We start from the raw sequence: 20713 nt of genomic DNA, 5'->3' as shown, positions 1-20713 counted from the left end.
CCCACCGTCCGCCTCATCGTGAGGGCCTCTCATCTCCCTATAAGGGTGCTTGAGGCGCCTTTTTGAATCTCCGTTTGCAGCCTACAACTCCTTTTTCTCAATCTTCCGCCTTGGTGCAGATGGACAGCAGTCTGATCTCGTCTTCCGACGGGCAACGGTTTTCCCGACGGACAACGGTCTTCCCGACGGACAGCGGTCTTCCGACGGACATCAGTCTCCCGGCGGACAACGATCCCTTTGGGGCAAAGGGTTGCCTCCCACGGGGGTTCTTCCCTTGCGTGTCAGGGTTTCCCTGCGCGCCCTTCTGCTGTGTTCTCTCCTGCTCCTGCTCAGTGTTAGCGCACAGGCGCTCTTCTGCTCATCAGCGCTCTCCTGTTCGTCAGCGCTTTCATGATGATCATCCCTGCTGTTCCTGTTGGTTCCTGTTACGCGCCCTGTGCGCCCACGTTCGCCCTCGCGATCTAGAACTTCGGTTCAGGTCGGGGTCAAGGACTCTTTTTCTATGCACAGGCTTCCACGCGTAGCCTTCTGCTCGTCAGCGATCATCAGCTCGCCAGCGATCACCTGTCTCTCGGCGATCTCCGGATCGCCCGCGTGTGTTACAGCCGGCACGCCAACGTTCTCCAACTCTTCTGAAGGAACATGGTTCGCCAGCTACTAGCTAACCTGTGCATGCTGATCGCCATCGCGCGACCCTCAACTGCGGATGCTGATCGCCATCGCGCGACCCTCAACTGCGGATGCTGATCGCCATCGCGCGACCCTCAACTGCGGATGCTGATCGCCATCGCGCGACCCTCAACTGCGGATGCTGATCGCCATCGCGCGACCCTCAACTGCGGATGCTGATCGCCATCGCGCGACCCTCAACTGCGGATGCTGATCGCCATCGCGCGACCCTCAACTGCGGATGCTGATCGCCATCGCGCGACCCTCAACTGCGGATGCTGATCGCCATCGCGCGACCCTCAACTGCGGATGCTGATCGCCATCGCGCGACCGCACACCTGCGGATGCTGATCGCCATCGCGCGACCCTGCGCATGCTGATAGCCATCGCGCGATCGCCCACCTGCAGAGGCTGCTCGCCATCGCGCGACCGCCCACCTGCAGAGGCTGCTCGCCATCGCGCGACCGCCCATCTACGCATGCTGATCACCATCGCGCGATCGCCCTCCTGCACATGCTGCTCGCGATCGCTCACCTTCGCATATTGCTCGCCAACGCACGATCGCTCACCTGCGCATGCTGCTCGACCATCGCGTCGGCATAACACAACGCGCCATCGCCAACCTGCGCGTTAGCGCTCACCAGCTCACCACCGATCGCTTGTTGATCCATATCGCCAGCGGTCTTCCTCGCCCACGCGGCAGCGGTTTTCCTCGCCATCGCGCTAACGCTTGCGTTCGCCGCCTCGGACTCGCGCTCATCCACCTGCCCACCCTGACGACCGCTCGCCTGCGCGACCGCTTGCCTGCGCGCCCGCGCGACCGCTCGCCCGCGCGCCCACACGCCCACGTGCCTGCACGTCTACGCTCATGCGCGTCCGCGCCCATGCTCTCCAATGTTCGCCCACGCGCGAACCAACGGTTTTCCATCGCGCGGACGGATGGTATTCCGTCGCGCGAACCTACAGTGTTTCTTCGCACAAACGTCGGCTTATTTCTTGCAGTATCCATTGCTCGTCTATGGGTTATCGCTCGCCGACCACCAGCTCTCGCCCTTCCTACCACGCTCGCCCTCCTTCTGCGCTCCTTCGCTCACCTTCGTTTGCGTTACCGCGCATGGGCGCTTCCACGTTCGCCCACGCGAAAATCTTTGAATTACCGTCGCGCGAGCTCCAGGGCGATTGCGACCACGATTCCCAATGGGGTTTTCGCAGCATGGGCAGCCTGGCGAGTTCTTCTGGAGCGTATTTCCAGAACACGGCCTCACCCCGTAAACGCAGAGCATGGCACTTGCAAGAATAGGAGAAACTTAAGGGAGATCTGAGCAACACTCCTCTTTCCTGAACCTGGGTTAGCCCTTCCCCGTCATTCCCTGGAAGGATTTTTGGCTGGGGGGCTTTCCGTTCGAGATTTCTCCATCGGACAAGGGGTGACTGCTTACCCCTTCCTCTGGGGGCTTACCAGGTCCTTTCCCTCCTCGGTTTGGTTCCCTCCGAGGTTTGGTTCAAGGAAGCTACAGGAAGATCATAGGTACTTTCCTCCTCTCGAGCTCAGGCACCTTGGCCTTTCGTCGTTACGTATCTAACTTGCGGACAAGCTCGATGTTGTACCATCTGGACGCGCTGACTGAGGGCTTCCTTCGGGTGTCTCATCTGTGGAGGTCGACGACCTCAGACACCCTTCCATCCTTGAGAAGAGTTTGTTTGTGCCCAAGGACAGAGACTTAGACAGCGGCTGTGCGGATGAAATCGACTTCCGTTTTCACTCCTCCAAGGCGCTTTCTTCCAGACTCTGCAGGGCTCCAGCGCCCTTTTCTTTCAACCACGTCGGCCTAAGTTATCGGCTACGACAACTGGGACAAGGTGTCCAATTGCAGTTTCCTCCTGTCAGGAACAGATGGCACGGGAGACTCCCCCGGCGGGGCATAGTCCTAAAAGGAGTTCACGAACTCTAGGATTGCAGGTTTTTTCGCTGGGAGGATGCTTAAGGTTACTCATCCGAATGACAGCTTCCTGATGCCCATTCCCGCACAATCTCTGTGATCAGCCAAGGATATCGCGCCTGCCGTCTCTGTCAGCGAATTCAGTGTCTCTGAACCTCTATGCCATAGCGTCAGCAGAGTTGCCCGGTTGGGCAGAATGATCCATACCTTAGGCGAAGGTCTTCCTTAGGATCATCGACGGCTTCACCCCCGGCCTCCTCAGTCGATCCTTTCTTGTAAGAAAGGATCTGAGAGGGGATGTCCTTAGTCGACCTCTCAGCCCTGATCAAGTTTGTCGAACAAACTTCGGCCAGCGTAGACCAGCAGAATCGATCAGACTGGTAACGAGGCGACAGGACTCCTTAAACCCTGGATCGGAAGGACGGGTACTTTCAGTTTCCATTCCATCCATCTTCCAGGGTGCTCGTCGAATTCAGCCTAGACTGCAAGTATTCCTGCTTATGATGCAGTGTGGCTATCCCGCCGTGGCATAGCAGGTTTGTTTCCCCAGAGAACTCTCCCTGCCTTCCTCTTGGCCGCTCAGGTGCAGGCTTCCGCCTCCTCTGCTGTTTGGAGGGCTGGTCAACTCCGGTAGGCTCGGGTTCGACCTTCTTCAGCGCCGGGACAAGCTTCCGGATGCTTACCATGAGTGTGGGCTCATGGTATTTTGCTTGGAGCCTTCTCTTCCTCTGCCTCAACATCTGGAGTATCTGGCCATGATATTGAGTCAACCCCGCTTCTCGTCCGTCCAGCGAGGTTAAGCAACGTCGGTACTTGGATGGGTGACCACCTGGGGACGCCAGATTCTGTTACCACATCCTCCGAGCCTTCCTTTCGGTTGACTGTGGCAAGACTGAGGAGAGTCGCAGTACCTGTTCTCAGTCAAGCAGAGCTTTCAGCCCTAACTTGGAACGTTTCCTAGTTCTCCTTTCCTCATTGACCCGTCTATAGTCCGAACGGTCGCCTCAGGATAAGTTCCATGTGGGGCGATCCAAGTTCCGGTGGCTTCAGGCAATGTTTAACCGGACTTCCTGGCCCCTATGGGACCAGCGGAACTATTAGACCTGCAATGGGTGTTGACCTATGGAGCCTCTTGATGGTAGTGGATATTCTCGTCCTTTCCCCACATTCTTGATGCTGTTCTCGGACTCGTCAAAGGAAAGGGGGGGGGGGGCATGTTCCGGTCCAGGCCTATGGTCAAGACCTGAAGGATACCTCTCCCTCATTCAGGCAGGCTTAGGGGCCTTAGTCTGGCCCCTCTACAGATCCTACAGCTCCTGCCGAGTCACCCCGTGCGCGTCGACTTCATGATTCTGGCGTATTCTAACCAGCAGGGGACGCATTTTCACACCTTCACATCTTGCAGTAGAGATACCGGGATGATTGAGATTCTCTCAATACCACCATCGGCTCTCTCATTCCAGGCAGGGGAATGTTCTCTCAGACTATCCGAGCAGAGCCTCGTAGAGAGAGTGTACCTGGGGGTCTTTGACCTTGGGTAACCAGCAAGTACTGGTCTGGGGGACCTGATCGCGACAGCTTGGAACCTCAAGCTTCCGCTATTCTTCCCCCCAGTCTCAGACCCCGAGACTCTGGCAAGATGCATTCCGGTGATGGTGGGACAACTTCGACGCCTGCGTCTTCCCTCCTTTTTGTCTGTGGACAATGGGTCTCAACAAGACCAGGTTGTCTGTCAACCTTTCAATGGGAGAGCTCCACTGGGACTATGCGCAGAACGGTTTCTGGACCCTCTGCTTCCCCTGACGGAACTCCCGGGAGAGCTTCTCCCACGGCGCAGACTACTCAAGCAACCACACTGCGACATCTCTCCCGAACCGGGGCGTCGCTTCGGCTTCATGCCTGGAGACACTACGCCTCCTCCTCAAGAAGAGACAACCCGCTACAGTCGCGTCATCTGCGATAGTCATCCACAGGGGTCTCCCAGGCAAAGTGAAGAGTCTAAGGTGGTTGGTGCCATGGGAGATATACCTCTTCCCTTGAGGCCTCTTCTCCAGCAATAACGGTCTTATTGCCTTTCGGCGGGAGGAAACTCCTTTCCGCTCTCGGCAATGAAGCCTGTCGCTCAGCCTTTCCCTGACCTTCAGGCTTAAAGGAATAACTTTTTCCTGCCCGCTGGATCTATCCTCGCTCGTGCGAAGCTACGATCGTCCCTGCCCTAGTCGGAGGAAGACCTCCAACTTGGAGCATGGCTCGGACTTTTAGTCCTTTAAGAGATCTTCTCAAGACCCTTTACGACAGGCCTCGGATTGTATTCCGCCTTGGGTCTCCTGCTCACTCTGGCCACGGCCAGTGTGTAAGCAATCTTCTTGGTCTCTTACGACTCCCCCCTTTCTAAGGAAGAGGGGAAGGCAACATTCAGGCTCGCTCCTGAGTTGTTGGCTAGACTCAGAATCTGGGGGTCCCGGCCCTTCGGTCCGATTCATTCAAGATTTCGAGTCTCCATTCTGTATCTGATGTCCCAAGACCTTCTCTTTCTTGCCAGTAAAGGAATCGAGAGGTTAGTGCTGGGAACAGCTGCAGTTTGTCCTCAGTTGCAGCCGATTTGGGAGCGCAAGGAGGACATGGGGGAGAGTCACCAGTATACCTCTTCAGCCCGGACTCAAGGACATTCATCTCGACCTGTCTCCAGACCCTCCCCCGTCACGTCGCCCTACAGCACGATGTTGGATACATCGCAACGTCCCTCGCCTTCGAGTAATACTACTCTGTGACGCAGGTGCTACAAGCTGGAGTCTGGAAGCGTCTAATGACCTTCGCAGCCCGCTTCCTGCAGGGCGTGACCCACAGGAGTCTCGATACGTTTTCTATCGCTCTGTGGTGGCTACACAACAGCTGGTCTAACCTTAGGCTCCTTTTTGGACAGGTAGCAGAAGGTTGAGGGCATTGTTATCAGGTTTTAGTCTGCATGAACGAAAGAAGTATGTCTGGCCCTTACTTCTTTCTTCATCATCCCCTCTACGGGGAAACAGCATCCTGGTCTCTGCATAGCTGACCTCGAACCTCTGCAGGTAAACCATGCTTCCTTGTGTTCCGAGTATTGAGTCAATACTGTCGCGTCCCCCATACCCTGACGAGGTGGTATTGGGAACGTCCTAACCCAGAGTTCCTTCTGGAACTCCAGGTCAACTGCCTTGGACGGGTCACACTTCTTCCTTCACACACAAGCTTACGTAGGCCACATGGTTCCTTGCGGAGCAAGGAACTTGTGAGGGAAGGGACTCCTTTTCTCGAGTGCGACTCACTCGGATTCTGAGTCCCCGGGTAAAGCCAAAGCCAGTATGGCTGGGGACTTTCCACCCTACCTAAGGGGTAAGTCACCCTCTGTAAATAGCGTGGTTTGTATTTTGGTTACGGAACAAATGACAAATTCGAAGATAATTTGTATTTTTCCTAACCATACAAACCTTAGCTATTTACACATATTTGTCCGCCAGCCCTGTCCCCCAAGACAAGTCCTACCTCTAAGTGAAAGTGAGCATTCATCTGTGTGTGAGGGGGAGGAGGGGTAGCTAGCTACCACTCCCCTACCCCCCCGCTAACTAGCGCGGGGGTAATACACCCTCGTTAAATTCTAATGGCTCGCCATTTCAGCTGCGCTAAAAGGTAACCCTCTGTAAATAGCTAAGGTTTGTATGGTTAGGAAAAATACAAATTATATTCGAATTTGTCATTTTTGGACAAATTGTCATATCTTCATTATTTGTAAAAATAATTGGCTGAAACTTCTGGAGAGCATGCATGATATGTTTCTGCATACATAGAAGCAATAAAAGGATTTTCGATTTCTGAAAGTTGGTATATCAAAACACCGTGGCGGACGGTCCCCTTAACCTAGCTTTTTTCTCATTTTCTATTTTGAATCTTTCACTAAACTCTAATTCCAAAGATCCTGTATTGCAGATCATAGTTCCTAAATACTTGAATAATTCTTCCTCATTAATCCTTTCTCCTTCCAATGATATTTCATCTTCCATTGCATACTCCATTCTCATCATCTCTGTCTTTCTTCTATTTATCTTCAGCCCAACTTCGTGTGATATTTCTTGTATTCTGGTAAGCAAGCATTGCAAATCCTGTGGTGTTCTGTTAACAAGGTCTGCTAAATTCCTATCACCAATCCAGTTCAATCCTTCTCCACCATCTTCAACTGTTCTACTCATTACAAAATCCATGAGGAGGATAAACAGCATAGGTGACAACACATTCCCTTGGAGTACTCCGCTTTTCCCTGGAAATTAATTTGATAAGGATCCATTAACCTTAACTTTGCACTTGTTATGCTCATAAACAGACTTAATCAAATTCACATAGTTAAGAGGAATTCCATAATAACGCAGGACTCTCCACAAAATTGGTCAGTGCACGCTATCAAAGGCTTTTTCATAGTCCACAAAGGCCATCAAAAGGGGATTTCTACATTCTACGCATTGCTGTTCATGTCTCAAAATGAAAATTTGGTCAGTGCAACTTGTACTTTTTCTGAATCCTACTTGTTCATCTCAGCTTCTCATCAATCTTTCTTTCCAGTCTCTTTAGAATTAGCATACTATATATTTTCATAACTAACGTAAGTGTAATGCCTCTGCTATTATTGCAATCAGTCAGGTCTCCTTTTTTTTGCCATTCTCACCAACACTCCTAACTCCCATTTATCAGGTTTTGTCTCTTCATGTCACATTCTACAAAATAATCTTGCAAGTAGTCTGGGAGTCACTTTATTTTTAGCCAGTATCATCTCGGCAGGTATTCCATCGTATACAGAGGGTTTCCATCTCTTTAGTGTTTTGAGGATTGCTTAGACTTCAAATACACTGAATTTATTCATGGGATTAAGGTCTTCATCAGCTTCAGGTATATCAATCAAATTATTCCCTTCATATCTCCTATTCATGACCTCACTAAAGTGTTCCATCCAACTTTGTCATTCTTCATCTTCTGTTGTTGTTATAGATCCATCTCTCTTTTTGATGGATATATGCTTCTTCTTTGGCCCAGTTGAGATTTTCTTAATAATTCTATGAGCAATTCTTACACCATAGCCATTTCTTGAATTCAAAGCTTTGTCAGCCTCATCTGCTTTACTATCTAAATATTCTCTCCAATCATTCCTGGTTTTTCTTTTGACCTCACTATCAATACTGGAATACCTAGTATGCTCTACCTTGTAATTATTATTACTTTCTCGAAAACTTTCAGCAATTAATTTTTGTCTTTGTCTCCTTTTTATAGTATCCCAAGTGTCATTTGATATCCATGGCTTTCTCCTTGTAACTGTGGGACCCAAGACTTCACTACCAACTGACTGATATATATTCTTAATATCACACCATTCTTCATTAATTGTCTGCTTTGTCTCTAAGTTCTTAAAACTCTACTAATAGAAAATTATTCAAGCATACATAATTAGATAAAAATAATCCATGGTCAAAATCTTTAAATTTTTTCTTAGAAAGAGAGAGAAAAAATATTGCTTTAACTGTAATGCATATTTATATTTTTCATCAGCAATATATATTACATATATATCAAATATTACTTGAACATAATGTACGTATGAACTTCTTTTAATAATTTTTATTACTGTATTAGAATTACTATACAAAGGGTTTATCACTGCATTGTATCTTAGCTAGTAGTAATAATAATAATAATAATAATAATGATAATAATAATAAAAATAATAATAATAATAGTTTACATGTTTAGCTTTAAGGTTGGGCTATTCTGCATTGCGTGGTTAGTTTGAAAATTTTGGCCTGCGAGAGTAATTAGCACAAAACCACGACTATGTGATATTGCTTAATGTATGTTACATGGTTTTCTGTATCGCAAATAATCGAATGCACACAGATCAAACCTGTGATTAAGGACAGGAAATTGTACCCCATGCGCAATTAGTTAAGGTTATTTAGTAATGTTTTTTTAGAAATTCCTCATGTCCTTTAGCCCTTAAACATTCTATGTAGTCCTGTATGCATATGGTAGTGAATGTGTATGTATTTAACAATTGACTCCTGTCCCATACCTGTGGGCTAGCCTAATCTCACGTGCCGTATTCAGCAGTGCACTTACATGTATTGAGTAAGTCGTGTAAACTAAAAGTATTTATTGGAATGTGGGGAAATTTTTTTAACAGTATTTGGAGGGTTTATGAATATTTGAAATGGCCATAAATGGGAAAAAATACATTTTCCCTGCTTTTCACAAGGGATCCTGGAACAATACCCCTGCAAAAAGGAGGAATAATTTGACTAGATAGTTAACATTCATGATGAGTGATAGGTAGTTCTTATTTCATTTGCTTTTGTGGTTTACTAGATGTCATTACTTTTATGGAATATTGTGTTGAAGAATTTGTGATGATTTGTAAGGTATAAAAAGTCATGATTATCAGGCTGTGTTTATCTTTGTCATTGCTTGTATGTAGTTTATCTCATAACATTGTAACTTGAACACATTTATGCTTATATTTTTCAGGGCATGGCTTCGTCGTATGGCTGTGAAAAAGGCATATAGGCGCCGTGGCATAGCTTCAAGATTGGTAGATGAAGTTATTCAGTTCTGCACTGATAATTGTTATGAACGAATAGAACTTGTGACCACTGAATGTCACTATGAGGTAAGTGCTTTATGCAACTTTTGTATCCATAGGCTCTACTGAAGTGATTAATATTTCAATGCCCCTCTACTGAAAGAAACTGATGCATGGTTCATTTGATTTGCCATTTGGCTTTTAGAGACCACAATTTGGTTATTGAAATTATTATACAAGAAAATGGTAGTGAATAGAGTTATAACACAAGACCTTCACATTTTCTTCCTTTTTTCTTACCATGTCCATCTTTATGCTATATTGCCCATTACAATACAGTATTGTATATTATTAGCCAAGGATAGAATTGTTTACAGACAAAAGAAGTCTTTGAGTTTCATTCATAAGTGAGAATCCTATATTAGAGGAATTCTCATACTCAACTCATCAAGTAACCCTTTCCCTCCATATTAAACTTTTGATATTTTCACGATTCAATTACTGTTCGTGACACGGGAGACAAATTTTGGTATCAAGCTTTATGAAAGAAAAGGGAAGGGTTAGAATCAACTACTTATCTCACACTACATGTTGGATACTATAGTCTGGGAAGATGTGGGTGCAAAGGATTGTCTGGAATTTTGTCCAAATATAAAGGGACTATCAGCTATGTCTTGTATTTTTTGGTTCTAATTATTCAAAATACATAATTTCCATATATATTTTAGATATATATAATACTGTACCTTCTTCATACAAAAATTTCAAGTCATTTGAGCAAAAACTTGGAGATTTATTAGCAACAATTGTTATTTTTCAATATTTAACTTAGCCGGTGATTATAATAGCTGCAACTTTGTTGCTCGATAGAAAAACTCTACGGAAAAATTCGCCAGCGATCGCTACACAGGTAGGGGGTGTACTCAACAGCGCCATCTGTCGTTCAGATACCCAGTACTCATTGTAAACAAAGAACTCAATTTTCTCTCTGTCGGGCTACCGGCAAGACCTACTAATTCGCTGTTGCTAACTGGATTTGTTTTCACAACTATTTGGTGAAGTACACTATTCTAGTTTTGAGCTTTCGCTATGCAGGTGTTTTATCTTCATCTTAAATCTTGAACTCGTTTTGGATAGATTTAATTATGGTGACAAAGAGAGTATGGACTTTCTTTCACTTTTAAATGGCCGACCCTTCCCTTAGAGGAAGTGTGTCTAGGCTTTTAGTAATTATATCACGTTATAGATTTTCCTCTATATATTTTATATCTCTCCGCCTTTATTAGGCCTCTTCGATTAACTTTCCATTTATTATAAACATATAAAAATAATTTTAATGTTTTGTTTTTTATAGACCTTTCCTGAGAGTAGGCGGTCCTAACTTGGATACCGAAGTTAATCAACGTTGAGCCCTATATCGTAATTAGCTTTTAAAGAGCTAAGGATTTAAAACTTTTTAAATGTAATATTTTATGAAAGAATTTCTTTGATAGTCTTCGTACTGTTTTCAAAGATGAACTAACGTTTAGTTTTTTATGCTACGCAGTTGTTGACGTTCAGGACGTTCAACATGCGCTCTATCGTTACGATAGAGAGAGAGTGTATCACGGTTTCACTTTGCAGTAAGAGTAAATCGATTCTGACGTTTTGTTCATTCTTTCTTAGCTTGAATGTTTTAAATTCTAATTTAAAGGAACTTTTTATTTGAAAAACCTTTCAGTTTTTTCCTTTAGTCAAATAACATGTTTTTTTGACGAAATATAATTGGGCTCTTCTCTTAGGTGCGAAATCAAGAGAGAAAGAGAGAGAGAGATAGAGACGGAGGGAGAGAGAGGAGAGAAAACGTTCCGTTCAAGCGGGTAACGTTGTTCTCGTGTTACTCACGTCCCTAGTCGCTGTACGGGGAGGAAGGATAAAACGTTTTTAGGTTTTTATTCTCGTCCCCAGGCTATGTGCGGTGAGAGATTGAAAACGTAGTTATATGAACTAGTGTTTAGTCTCTTTCCCAGCCACTGATTTTTTTTTTTTTATCTTAAAATGTTTTCTGTTTTTTGCTGGTATTATGAGCTTGCATTATACGACTGATTTCGCAATTACTACCTTTTAATGAAGGGTAGAATTGCGTGTTTCAGGTAGAAATAAGTGCAAAACAGAAAATCGAAGTGATAAAGTGATATGCGCAAAGTGTTACAGTGTTGCGTCCGAGGCGCAAAGTGTTACAGTGTTGCGTCCGAGGGTTCGTCTGTTCGTGCCTGTCGTTCACCTAGTCCGGGACCTCTTACATGCTCCCAAGCCCAGGGGAGAAGTAATGTCAAACGACTTATGGGTTCGAGAGGCCTTGACCAACGAACAGACGTTTTCCCTCTATGGTATCGGGTGTATCTTACCAAGATCTCCCCTACCATAAGACGAGAGAGACGTTGTTTCTCCTCGCCATCCGTAGGCTTTTCGCATAAGAAACCTGTCACAAGGTTTCGAAGCCCTTAAGCGAAAGTCAGTCCTTTCAGGACAGGTCCAGCGTCCTGGTTACAACCATTAGGACAGCTCTGACCCTATGCAGTCATCGGATAACTGCTCGCCGCCTAACAAAAGCGTAACACAGACTCCGAGAGTCTTTTTTTGTAGGCAAAGTGTTGCGGTCACAGACGTTACCCTCGTCTATTACCACAACCATTTCCGTTGATCCTTAAGGGGTTGTATGGCAAAACATGCAGTATATGCTTGCCTCCCTTATGGAAGACTTTTCTGCCGATTAGTCCGTTGAGTCTAGCCGTTTATCTCATCGATATCCTGGCTTTCAGCCAACCTAACGTTCCTTTGTGCTTACTGATGACGTTGGCGTAGCTTAGTCACGTCAGTCAGGTTGTTTAGAACCACACTCGATGCGGTCTCGTGTGGTTTTTCAGCCGCATTTGGACGTTAGGCCACTGGCTGATGCTCCTGTTGACGTTCAAGACGTTCACTAACAATCGGAGTTGACTTGTTTTGACGCTGTGCGTCAACCTCCGCATTCTAGAGTTGTTTTGACTGCTCAGTCTAGGCAGTCAAAGCAGTCTCGAGTGGACGCTGTGCGTCCTCACGCACCTGTTGTGGTTGACAGTTCAGTTGTTGACAGTTCACAGACTGTCAAGCAGTTACATGACGTTGCGTTCTGGTCCGCTACTAATGCACCAGTGAGAGACTCAGCTTTTATCGGACAAGGTTCCTGTAGATGAGGAAGTTGCTGTTCTCCCTCCTACTGATATTCCCTTGAGGACTCTGTCAGATGGAGAGGAGCCTAAAGCTGCTTAGCCTCCTATGGACTTTAATTAAATCATGATGATTTTTTTAAGGATCTTCGTCCGGATCTTTTTGTAACTGCTGCTCCTCGTTCGCCTAAACGTCAGAGCTTACACTAGGCCTAGCTACTTTGAAGCCGTTGTTTTTAAGCTAGTGCTCTCTCGCTCTCCTAGAGAGCGTTACGTTGGCTAGGCGACTGGTTTTTCACCAGGAGGAGTTTGGGGGATACAGCCTTTGCTTTCCCTTCTTTTAAACTGGTTTATAGAGCGAGAGTCTGATATGACACGAGAGAAGTTCTCGGCTTGGGAGTTCCTGCCTCTGCCCAGATAGACTTCTCAATTCTGGTAGACTCTCCCGGGCGCCTAGCCAGGAGACGCTCCAAGTTGTTTACAGGTCAACTTCACAGCTGTTGTCGAGCCTTTGAAGTTTTGCTGTACTATTATGTCACGCATAACAAGGCTTTCAGGGATGGTAAACGGTTCCGCCTCAGTCGCTAACCCCGTCTGTTGCCACACCTGCTCCCGTAGACCCTAAATGGGCTTTGCTGCAAGACATGCAGTCCAAGCTTGCGTCCTTGATAGAGGACTTAAATGCGGAGAAGGTTGCTACCGAACCTTCTGGCCAACAACCTTCCAACCGGTCGGTTGTGCGCCCTGTTGACGCTGAGGTAACCTACTCGCGTCTGCCAGTTGAGGTGGTTCCTCCACCGATGCGACCCAGTGTGGGTTACCAGCCGCACGTTGACGTTAAGCGACGCTCGGAGGTGGTTGTTGACGTTCAGGACGTTCAACAACCAGCAGAGGTGACTTGTTTTGACACAGTGCGTCAACCTCAGCAACCCGGTAGGGTGTTGACTGCACAACCCAGACGGTCTAGACAGTCTCGGGTTGACGCTGTGCTTCCTCGCGCACCCATGGTTGTTGACAGTTCACAGACTGTGCAGCAGTTCCATGATATTGCGTCCGGCTCCGTCACGCATCCACCAGTGCGACCGGATTCAGCGAGCCAGACGTTGCCCACTCCGTTGCCGTTTCCTCATCAGTTTCGGATGAGGAACCCTCTGATGAGGACGTTGCTGAACAACAAGACGATCAGCCCCCAGCCTTGCTATCCATCCAGAAGATGCTGAAGAAGGAACACTGCTCAGTCAGGCTGTGGATGAGTCTGGTAGGGACGCTGTCATCCGTGTATCAATTTGTGTCACTAGGAAGACTACACCTCCGTCCTCTTCAATACCATCTAGCTTTTCACTGGAAAAAGGACAAGACGCTAGAAGCGGTCTCGATCCCGGTTTCCGAAAAGATAAAGTCTTGTCTGACTTGGTGAAAGGACAATATCAACCTAAGAGAGGGTCTTCCCCTGGCTGTTCAGACTCCCAACCACGTTCTCTTCTCGGACGCATCGGACGTAGGCTGGGGTGCGACATTAGACGGTCGGGAATGCTCGGGAATATGGAACTCGAGTCAAAGGACAATGCATTTTAACTGCAAGGAGCTACTGGCAGTACGTCTGGCCTGGAAAAGCTTCAGGTCTCTCCTTCAAGGCAAAGTGGTGGAGGTGAACTCGGACAACACCACGGCTTTGGCGTACATCTCCAAGCAAGGAGGGACCTACTCTCTGACGTTGTACGAGATCGCAAGGGACCTCCTCACCTGGTCAAAAGGTCTAAACATATCACTAGTAACGAGGTTCATCCAAGGCAACTTGAATGTCATGGCAGATTGTCTCAGTCGGAAGGGACAAATAATTCCAACAGAATGGACCCTCCACAAGGATGTATGCAAGAGACTTTGGGCCACCTGGGGCCAGCCAACCATAGATCTCTTCGCAACCTCGATGACCAAGAGGCTCCCAATATTTTGCTCACCAATCCCGGACCCAGCAGCAGTTCATATAGATGCCTTTCTCCTAGATTGGTCACATCTAGATCTATATGCATTCCCTCCGTTCAAGATTGTCAACAAGGTACTGCAGAAGTTCGCCTCTCACGAAGGGACAAGGTTGACGCTAGTTGCTCCCCTCTGGCCCGCGAGAGAATGGTTCACCGAGGTACTTCGATGGCTAGTAGACGTTCCCAGAACACTTCCCCTAAGGGTGGACCTTCTACGTCAGCCACACGTAAAGAAGGTACACCAAGGCCTCCACGCTCTTCGTCTGACTGCCTTCAGTCTATCGAAAGACTCTCGGGAGCTAGAGGCTTTTCGAAGCGATTGCTAGAGCAAGGAGAACATCCACCCTTAGAGTCTACCAATCGAAGTGGGAAATCTTCCAAAACTGGTGCAAGTCAGTATCCGTATCCTCGACCAGTACCTCTGTAACTCAAATAGCTGACTTCCTCTTATATCTGAGGAAAGAACAATCTCTTTCAGCTCCCACTATCAAGGGTTACAGAAGCATGTTGGCATCAGTCTTCTGTCACAGAGGCTTAGATCTTTCCAACAATAAAGATCTACAGGACCTCCTTAAGTCTTTTGAGACCACGAAGGAGCGTCGTTTGGTTACACCTGGTTGGAATTTAGACGTGGTACTAAGATTCCTTATGTCAGACAGGTTCGAGCCGCTACAATCAGCCTCCCTGAAAGATCTCACCTTAAAGACTCTTTTCCTGGTATGCTTAGCCACAGCTAAAAGAGTCAGTGAGATTCATGCCTTCAGCAAGAACATCGGATTCTCATCTGAAACGGCTACATGTTCTCTACAACTTGGTTTTCTAGCCAAAAACGAGCTGCCTTCTCGACCTTGGCCAAAATCGTTCGATATTCCAAGCTTATCGTATGGTTGGAAATGATCTAGAAAGAGTCTTATGCCCTGTAAGAGCTCTTAAGTTCTATTTAAAACGAACTAAACCTTTACGAGGCCCGTCTGAAGCTTTATGGTGTTCAGTTAAGAAACCATCTTTGCCTATGTCAAAGAATGCTTTATCCTATTTTATCAGACTGTTAATACGAGAAGCTCATTCCCATCTGAATGAGGAAGACCAAGCTTTGCTGAAGGTAAGGACACACGAAGTTAGAGCTGTCGCAACTTCCGTGGCCTTTAAACAAAATAGATCTCTGCGAAGTATAATCGACGCAACCTATTGGAGAAGCAAGTCAGTGTTCGCGTCTTTTTATCTTAAGGATTTCCAGTCTCTTTACGAGAACTGCTACACTCTGGGACCATTCGTAGCAGCGAGTGCAGTAGTGGGTGAGGGCTCAACCACTACAATTCCTTAATTCCATAACCTTTTTAATCTTTCTCTTGAAATGTTTTTATTGTTGTTTTTGGGTTGTCCGGAAGGCTAAGAAGCCTTTCGCATCCTAGTTGATTTGGCGGGTGGTCAAAGTCATTTCTTGAGAAGCGCCTAGATTAGAGGTTTTGATGAGGTCCTGTTGTATGGGTTGCAACCCTTGGTACTTCAGATCCTAGGGGTCGCTCAGCATCCTAAGAGGATCGCGAGGCTCCGTAAGGAAGACGTACTTAAAAAGGCAGAGTAATTGTTCAAGTCGACTTCCTTACCAGAGTAATTGTTCAAGTCGACTTCCTTACCAGGTACCTATTTATTTTGTTTAGTTATTTTGATAACTTCTAAAATGAAATAAAAATTCTTAGCTCATATGATGTAAACATATTTTGCTGGTCTCTACCCACCCCCCTGGGTGTGAATCAGCTATTATAATCACCGGCTAAGTTAAATATTGAGAAATGTTATTTTGATAATAAAATAAATTTTTGAATATACTTACCCGGTGATTATAAATTAAAGGACCCTCCCTTCCTCCCCAATAGAGACACAGTGGACCGAGGAGAAAATTGAGTTCTTTGTTTACAATGAGTACTGGGTATCTGAACGACAGATGGCGCTGTTGAGTACACCCCCTACCTGTGTAGCGATCGCTGGCGAATTTTTCCGTAGAGTTTTTCTGTCGAGCAACAGAGTTGTAGCTATTATAATCACCGGGTAAGTATATTCAAAAATTTATTTTATTATCAAAATAACATTTTTAAAACAAATTTAGGTAGCGATTTCACTAATATGATACCAATTGTATTGAAAATCCTACTATAAAAACTACTTTATAAACAAAATAATTTTGTGTGACAGAATTTTGATTTCCTTTTTCTTGTTTTGCAAGGATTTTTTTCATTTTCTTCATCCAGACGCAAAAATAAAATCGTGAAAAAAAGGAAAAGGAAAATCAAAATTGTCACACAAAATTAGTAGATTCTTATTCCTCTTTCCAATGATATTTTTTTCTCTAAAATTGAATGATAAATAACTGAAAAAACTGCTACCTACTCGAGAATAAGTATGTTTTGAGTTATAAGCTCCCAAAGATTTGCTACAAATTTTTTCTTTTTTTTTTTTTCTTTTTAGAAAAATCCAAATAACATTATACACCCGTAGGGGGAGAGGTGAGGGAGGGAGAACCCGTTGAACGCACAAAAGGGAAAACGGGAAATCCGCTCACCCACCGGAGCTAAGAAAGAAAACGAGAGAAAGGGGTAACCCGTGACTGCGAACAGAAAACGGGAACCCCAAGCTCTCGCTCTCTTGGACACAATATCAGGACTAATAATCACACAACACTATTATAAACGTATAAAATAAAAATGTACATCCAGATAAGACTACGAACGAAGAATAGCATCTGCTAAAACTTAAAATAAATAGCACAGTCGAGTGACGAATGCCCCGGAGGGGCGGGTACTAAACAATAACAAAGCTAGACCGCTATCTCGTTCGTAGGCTGGACTTGCTAGCAAAAAGTACCATGAGCATAACAAACAATGGCCGCCGTGAAGGGCCAGACGGGAATAATAAAACAGACTATACTGGATATAAAACAAAAGCCCGGTACTATAAAAAGCTGTCAAAACAAACTATGGTACTTAACATTGGAATGTGTGAAGATGGAGCTTCGGACATGACAAAATAAATCCACGAATGTTAAAAAAAGTCGAGAGCACCACAAAAAAATTTCACACTAACGAAGTCCAAAAAGAAGGATGTTGTTCAGATGGTGCTCGCGTCGTGGCGTGGGTGGTGTGGCGCTGGTGGTTGGCTAGGGCCTGTGTATCGGCCCATCCCTTTGACGAAGGAATTAACTAAATGGAAGACAACCTGTGAATAGTGGATTTCACGCGCCTTTGCTTTATACACGACACCCAAAAGGTGCTCGCGCGAGGGTTGTAACCTCAGCATTCCATGCTTTTATCTTTCTCTGGTATAATTGGAAGGTTTTATCAGAAAAGGTATATAAGAAGGACTCTTTTCACCGGGCGCCACAGGTCTCTCCCCAGAAATAGATTTTTCCTTCGTCAAAATCCCTTTATTATGATAACCTTACTTTGTATTTTTATTATTTATTCCTTCATGAAGGCTCCCTAAACGTGGTATTTAAACCCTAAGTTTACTAATACACTTGGTATAAGGGTGTCAGGAGTTGCCAGCAGCCTCTCATTGTTGCCAGAGTTTTAGTTAGAATGTTCCAGCTTTATATTCTTTTTCATGTTTCCCTCTCTTCTTGGTCCTTTTTTTGTTTTACTGTGCACAAATTCCCTGGAACATCAATGATTATCCTGACTTTCCAGGATGCTGATGTGCCTTTCCACATTTACATAGAAAATGAACGGATTAAAGTTTGAACTTTTAAGCAGAAGCTACTGCAACATTTTAATTGTTTTAGATATGGGCACCCTTCTAAAGTTTGCAAGAATTAAAAAATGTGTAGTACTTGCTCCAATGTTTACCATGGAGAATATACACTAGAGGCCAATTATTTAAACTGTAATTTGAATCATAAATTTACTGATAGGAGCTGCCAGCAATATAAGTTAGAAGAGGCTGCCTTCAATGAATTCAGTATCGAACACAGAAGGGTGGGGCATGCCAAGAGACTATTGAGTAAATTAACAAGTTATGCAAAGGTATTGAAATCAGGGGGATAAATGAGGCAAGAGATATCCAACTCACCTATTACTGCCAGTATTCCCCAAAAAAGAAATTGTTCCGACACAGAGACTTACCTCGAAATACTTTCTAGGAGATTACTGGTAACTCCTCTCCGACGACCAGATTTTTACGTAGTTTCCCCCTACTTCCATGTTCTATACTGTCCTGAATAACGGGAGATAACATGACCTGGGGGCATTGCCCGAGAAGGTAGCGCGTCTTTGAGAAGCCATCACCAGTAAGTTTTCTGGTCGGTTCGTGAACACACGTGCTTCACGACGCTCCTCATACTCCGTGCGATTCCCTTTGTGTTTGGTTCCACGTGCTTCCCACGTGATCGGGATCTCTTAGTGTGTGTTTAGTGCCTTCACTACGTGCTTTTGATTTCGCTCCCTTGTGCTTTCCTAGTGTTTTAGTGCTTTTCCTTTGTGGCTTGCTTGTGTCTACGGCCCTTTGTGTTGCGTTATGGAGCACGTTCGCCGTTGTCCTGGGCCTAGGGCCGGTAGATCATGCGGGGCTTTTCTGTCTAAGCCCGATATTGACCCGCATACGTTGTGTACCTCGTGTAGGGGTACAGTAAAGCTTGTTCGCCGTCGGATAAGTGTTCCGAATGTGCCGATTGGCCCGAGGTCCAGTGGATAAAATTCCGTACCAAAAAGAAGAAGGCATCGAAGAAGTCCCCTAGGAAGACTAGCGTTTCTTCCCCTGCGACTTCAGCAGGAGAAGGGTCAGGTAGGGTACAGCCGCCTTCCCCTACCCAAAGTAATGGGCGAGGGAAGTCCAGGGAGAACAGGCAGTTGGCTCCTCTTTCCCAAGAGAGGGAATTTGTGGCCGGTCCTTCGTTGGCCAAGGCAATTCAGGCGACCGTAAGTGAGTGTAGTGGGGGTCCGGGGGACGTGGCTCTCTCTCATAGGGGCCACGTCTCGTCGGGGGACCCCATGTGGTCTAATAGTGTCCCTTTTTCTTCGTCAGGTTCCTGGGTGGAAGTTCCAGGGGCATCAGCGACGGAGGGCGGCGTCGGCAGAGAGGAGTCCCCGCAAGAAAATCCATTGGCTTGGGACGTACCGAGGACTCCGATGAGGTCCCCACTGGACATGGAGGAAGGCCTTGGCGAGGCCTTCCCCGGTTTGGCGGGCCCGTCGGGATGGTTGCCGCCGAAGACTTCGCTACAGGAGAGTCTCCCCATTCCTTCTCCGTCAGGGGTACGGCGTAGCCCCAAGAAAACGCAGTCACGTGATAGGTCCCGATACGGGGGTCAGTCTTTCTCGTCAGGACGTGACTCTTCGGATTCGTCAAGCAGTGAACGGAGGAGACGACAGAGGAGGAAACGAGATCGGTCGGTGCGGAGGAACTCCCCTTTGCGGTCTCCCACAAGATCTCGGGACAGGGTGAGTCCCAGTTCCCCTCCTCCCAAAAGCAGGAGAACAACCTCCCCGGTAGGGACGTGGAAACGAGGTCGGTCTGTGCGGAGGAACTCCCCTTCGCGGTCTCCCACAGGATCTCGGGACAGGATGAGTCCCCGTTCCCCTACACCCAAAAGCAGGAGACCAGTCTCTCCGAAAGGGACGTGGGTGTTCGTCCCAGGGAACAACTTTAAAGACTTTTCCAGGCCTATTGGTTCGACACCTGAGCGGGCAGGAGACAGTCCCCCTAGAAGGACCTCCACGTGCCGCGCCAGGGAATCACCAGATGAGCGAAGGGCTACATCTTGCAGGCCTAAGACCCGTCCTGGAGACGTTTATTCCGCCCAGCGCAGGGGGCCGTCGTCTAGGCCGGGCAGCCTCGACAGGTTTCCCCATCGAGAACCCAGAAGGGGAAGGACACCTCCGTCGAACTATCTCACGGAGGACACCGTTTCACCGAAAAAGGCCACGAAGAGGAGAGAGACGGCGGACGTCGAAGGTAAAGGGAACCGTGGACCCCGCCATCACGGCAGAGACCGAGATCACGATTCACCCCATCGGTCGGAAGGAGGGGAGGGCGAGTCGTCGGTGACGGAGGACTCCGCGTACAGGAGAGTCCTTGCCTTAATTAGGGGTTATAACAACCTTATAGAACCCGCCACTCAAGAGGAAGAACCCTGGACTTCAGGCCTGAACAAGTTCATAGCTGTCCCCGCCCAGAAAAAGTCCTCTCTCTCTCTTCCCGAGGCCAGTAACGTGGGGATTGGAAAGACTCACATTGATAAGGTCATATCCCGCAATAGCGACTCCTGCAGGGGTCACAGCTCAGCAAAGCTCCTACAGGGTTTGAAGTCGCAAACGAAATACTACTCTTTAGAAAATAGGCCGACCGGTG

At 46.7% G+C, this 20713-nt stretch overlaps 1 protein-coding gene across 1 annotated transcript in view; it reads left to right on the top strand.

Moving 5' to 3' along the window:
- Positions 1-20713, top strand: part of LOC137615024 (N-acetyltransferase 8-like) — a 79629-nt gene that overhangs the window by 28906 nt on the left and 30010 nt on the right. Inside the window, exon 4 of the mRNA XM_068344660.1 lies at positions 9147-9288. Coding sequence (XP_068200761.1) covers positions 9147-9288 — 142 coding nt within the window. The remainder of the gene's footprint in view (positions 1-9146; positions 9289-20713) is intronic.

The sequence above is a fragment of the Palaemon carinicauda genome, chromosome 21, assembly GCF_036898095.1.
Source record: "Palaemon carinicauda isolate YSFRI2023 chromosome 21, ASM3689809v2, whole genome shotgun sequence".
Taxonomy (NCBI): Eukaryota; Metazoa; Arthropoda; class Malacostraca; order Decapoda; family Palaemonidae; genus Palaemon; species Palaemon carinicauda.
Note: the sequence above shows the minus strand (reverse complement) of the source record. Positions and strands in the feature narration are given on the sequence as shown.